The following is a 4,940-nucleotide window of genomic DNA, read 5'->3' on the forward strand; positions in this document are numbered from 1 at the left end:
ATTTCTTATATTGTGAAGATCTCAACTGAATGTTATCATGGACAGAAAGTAAACAGAGTGATATGGGAAGTAACTTAAACAGAGGTGTAAGCCTGATGACAGTTACCTTATATACAAAATGCTGCCAATAATATGATTTTTTTTTTACATTATTTATATATGCTAACCACATTTCAACAGGTTAAGCAATTTGCAGTATGCCCTATACATTTTGATTCTATACCATATAATAGCCACTTAAAATTTAAAATGCAAAACTAAAGAAGCTCATAAATAACTTCAAACTATTGCTTAATGATATGAAGGAATGAGGTCTTGTCAAACAATTTGATTCACTTTATCACTGACATGGCTTCCTATAGCAGAGACTCTGGACAGTGGAAGGAGCAAGATACAGCAGCGAAAGTATTGACATGCATCAGTGGTACTCTCCAAACTATCTATAATGATACAGAATATAAGAAGTTACTGGTTGAGAGCTTGGAATCTACACATACTTTGGTACATATTTGTTGCAATATGCTGTGGCACAGCCAGTTATGTGTATATTCAAATATGTACAAAAGTGTAAAATAAGTATTTACACAACAGGGGGCATTTTGTTATTTCATTAGTTGTCAAGCTTACTGAGAGTAAAAAGGGGCTAAACAATTTCAATAAAATATAAACCTTTAAAAAAATTACTTATTTGATTAAATTACTTTTCCAAGACAAATACAATACAGTGTTTTGTTTCTGAACAACATTTGATTAAAAACAAAGACTAGGTGACTGGAAATTGGGATGAAGTTTGCACTTGCTTATATTTCATGATTTGCATAAAAATAATTCATCTGTAAATTCTTGTAAATTACAAGATACTTTGCAGGCACATAAAGATTAGTCTGAATGTGACAACACAAATCATTAAGCACTTCAAATTTTAGAGCCACCCAGAAAGATGGAAGTAGTTAAAACTCTTGTTGCTTTGCATCGTGTCATGGTTTTTTTTCCAGGCACAATCTACAAGTGCAGCATGCCTCCATGCAAATCACTTTGTCTGTACATTATAGAGAATCGGAGAGTAAAACACCCAGCCCTCATACCCCCTCCCCCAACATAAAACCCATTTACAAAAATAGTCACATATAATATTAAACAACCTGTGGATTAAAAAAAATCAAAAATTCACTAACACTGGTTTTGTAAAAATATGGCAAATGTGGCAGTTGAATTACAAACAGTGGATAGAGTTACCATACTAGGTGTTTTTCAGTATGTCAAAAACGCAAAAAATGTAGCTTTGCACACCTTTCAGGGCTCCTATGATGTAAAGAACCATTGTGTCTTTCTTCTTCAGCAGTGTCAGCTGTAATGAAAACAGTAACCACCTATCAAGTATGTTACCCTGTTTTAGACTTACAGGTTGATGACGATGGGTCACTGTCTTGTTATAGGCACTGACCATAAGTATATATATAATGTGTATATACATATATATATGTAAAAACAGTCAGTTTGGCATAAACCTCCTACAGGAGTCCTGTTGACACAGATACATTACTTTCAAAGGCTGTAAACAAGGTGACCTACAAACAGAATTTTTAGTATTTTACTTTTTACTTTCCCTGATGTCTTTGCCTTTGTAGTCTTTTACTGCTTTGTTTTTTTCATATTTCTCTTTTTCTGGCTTTGTTACACTGTCATAAGAGGGTGGTGAGGTTGTTGAGGAGCTCTCATCTGTTTTTTCTGGAGTAGAATTCTCATTTAGTTTATCAATAATCATATCCTTGATAGGTAGTCCATCTCCTTCTTTGTTTTTATCTTTTTTAATCAGACTAGAAACTTTTTTAACTTTTTGCCTTAAAAGGTGCCGTCTGTAAGCTCGCTGAATAACAGTAGCAGAAACCTCCTCTTGCTTTCTTTTTAATGTAGTTGTAATTGGTTCATAGGAGACTTTAGAAGGATTGGCTGCCATAAACCTGTCTTCCATTTGTATTCGAAGTGCATCCATCTCCCCACTTTCACCCAAAACACGCTTTGTAAAAGCAAACAAGATGTCCAGGCAATGAATTCTGTCACCACTTACCATGGGCAGATCCATTGCAATAAGCTGGACTTTGTTGGGCTTTGCTATAAGAAGAGGAGGATCCAGTGAAGCTGCAAAATCAGACAGTTTACTATATTCTATGAACTGGGTTGCATCTGGGTCAAACTTTTCCCAAACCTCATAGAACATCTCAAAGTCATCCTCACTTAAGGGCTCAGCACTTTCTTCAGTTGCAACACTGAAGTTCTCCAAAATCACAGCAATATACATGTTTACTACAACTAGAAATGATATGATAATGTAACTGACAAAAAAGAAAATCCCAACTGAAGGGTTACCACAGTCTCCTTTAACAGAGCTTCCAGGGTGATCTTTATGTGGGTCACAGTCTGGTTCCCCACTGTTAAGAATTGGTGCTAACAAGCCATCCCAACCAGCGGATGTGGTAATTTGAAATAGGCAGATCATGCTGTTGCCAAAAGTTTCAAAGTTGAACATGTCATCGATCCCAACTTCCCTCTTAACATAGGCAAAGTTGGACATCCCAAATATTGCGTAAATAAACATGACCAGGAAGAGCAGGAGGCCAATGTTAAACAAAGCAGGAAGAGACATCATCAAAGCAAAGAGCAAAGTGCGAATCCCTTTAGCTCCCTTAATGAGTCGTAGGATTCGACCAATTCTGGCGAGTCGGATGACTCTGAACAAGGTGGGGGACACAAAATATTTTTCGATCAATTCAGCTAGAAACATTCCTGTTAAAAAATAAATTAAGTTTAGTCAAATAGGCCATTAATTTAAAAAACAGCTACTGGATATTTATACTAGCATATTCAGGCTGACCGTAGAGGAATATAGCAAACTTGTAGTATACTATAGCAAACTATAACAAAATTGCAGTAGTTTGTATTGTCACTATTCAGTTAATTGAACAAAACATTCACAGTATGAAAATCAGCAAAAAAACCCCAAAAAACCAAAACCCAAAAGTTTTACAGCACTCTACAATACCATGCAAACTGAGCAAAAGAAATGCATATATTTTAGCTGGCAAGGTTCTTTGAGTAGATGTGATAACTTTTATTAGATCAACTGAGTAGTTGGAAAAAAGCTCTTAGGAAGTTTTCGGGTGCAATCACCCGATATTTTAGCGTGCGCGCGCACACGTGCGCGTGTGTGTGTTTTTCCTAGGACAGAATACTCCTGAACAGGAGTATTATAAAATGCACTTGGCCAGCCTATTTGTATTATCTCAATATCATAGATATTGAGGTCTGAGGAATATCGTTCTGTTTTACTTATAATAAAAGTAATATAGATTAATTGGAAAGAAGAGCCCTGTTTATAGTTGTTGGCGATAGATTACAATGTAATCAAATCAAACTACTTATATGAAATATATAAATTTATACAGAAAATTAGCTTTTTGCAAAGAGCAAAGTCCAAATCCCTTTATCTGCCTTTATTAATCGCAGGATTTGACCAGTTCTGGCAAGTCAGATGACTCTTAACAAGGTGGGGGACACAAAATATTTTTCGATCATCTCAGCTAGAAACGTGCCTGTAAGAACAAATACACGTTTAAGTCAAGAACAGCTTTAAATTTATTAATGTATCATTGGTGGAAATATTTGTTTGTTGTTCTCTCAGAAACAATCAGAACATGAAATGCTTGTTTCTTTACTTTAAAAGTAAAAGCTGATATCAATCTTTTTGGAAGGAAGATAACATATATACAGATATAAACTGGCTATTACCATATTTATTTTAATACAAGACAATGCCCAAATAATTAGATTCTATATATGGAAAAATATATAAATTTGTTATTATTTTCCAGGTATTGAATCTAATTATTAGAGGTTTGCCTTGAATTTGTCCCCCTCTCACTGCTACAGCAGGGAAAATAAATTTGGAGGGTCAGGTAGCCTTTTTGCTCTCTGTCCCTGTCAGCTTCTGCCCCCTGCAGTCCCTTTCTCTCTTCCACGCTGTAAGACCCTGTTCTCCCTGAGCACATGGAAGTGAGGGGCAAATTTAAAATAAACATACATGTATTAATTCACATCTAGACATATTATTACATGTACCCACACACTTAGTTCATGCAGATTTGATCTATTTTACCTCCTTTTTTTTTTAACTGCTGCAAATGTTAAGACAGGTCCTCCAGAAATGCACTTTTTAGAAACACTTTTGTACATACACTTTTGTACCAAACTATCCATGGTATTAACCCAAAGCCAAAAAGGCTCATGATTTACCGTATAGGTCGTTGGCCTGGACCCCAGCAGAGTCAGCAGCTTTTAAAGCCATGGTGACCTCATAGCTCAGTGTTGCTCGGTATGTTTGTGTACTCTAGATTACCCCTCCCCGCGACACAAGGATCCATATGCTAATTAGTCCCCTACTCATGACTAGAAGTGTTTTTGTCATGAAGCCTGAGACCCTCCAAAAATGTATATGTAGATGAGGTGCAGGGCAACCTGGTTTGGCTGTACCTCATGGAATGTGAGACCACACTAATCATATGAAACAAACTGAGAGAGGAGGGGGCAGAGGCATTCTGGGTGAACTGTATGAAGCTGATGTTTGCCAGGCATTAAAAGCAGAACTCAGCTGTGGGAGTGAAGAGGAAGTCAAAATGTATTCAGTGTAGTGGCTAGCCATGACTTGAAAAAGAGTCAGTGTTGAGGGGGACTGTGCTCAGTGGGCACTACCATATACCTTATTCAGTTGGGTTGCACTAACCTATCCTTGTGGTAGGGTCAAATCAGCATGTTTGCCCAATATGGGCCATGTGTTTTATGGTTAAGTTCAGTGTTGGTTGGGCAGTGCACTTATTGTGCCTGCCACTTTAAGAGGTCAGGCCATCTGTGGAGCCACTGGGGGGGGGGGGGTCAGGCCTAATTAG

General features: G+C 37.0%; 1 protein-coding gene across 2 annotated transcripts in view; it reads right to left on the minus strand.

Annotated features, from left to right (window-relative positions):
• Window positions 1–992: 992 nt before the first annotated feature.
• Window positions 993–4,940, minus strand: part of LOC109301523 (sodium channel protein type 2 subunit alpha-like) — a 140,090-nt gene continuing 136,142 nt past the window's right edge. For both annotated transcript variants that reach the window (XM_019522746.1, XM_019522745.1), the window contains exon 26: window positions 993–2,784. In XM_019522746.1, the coding sequence (XP_019378291.1) occupies window positions 1,592–2,784 (1,193 nt within the window). In that variant the 3' untranslated portion in view covers window positions 993–1,591. The remainder of the gene's footprint in view (window positions 2,785–4,940) is intronic.

The sequence above is a fragment of the Gavialis gangeticus genome, unplaced genomic scaffold, assembly GCF_001723915.1.
Source record: "Gavialis gangeticus isolate Ggan-Ray unplaced genomic scaffold, GavGan_comp1, whole genome shotgun sequence".
NCBI classification, from domain to species: domain Eukaryota; kingdom Metazoa; phylum Chordata; order Crocodylia; family Gavialidae; genus Gavialis; species Gavialis gangeticus.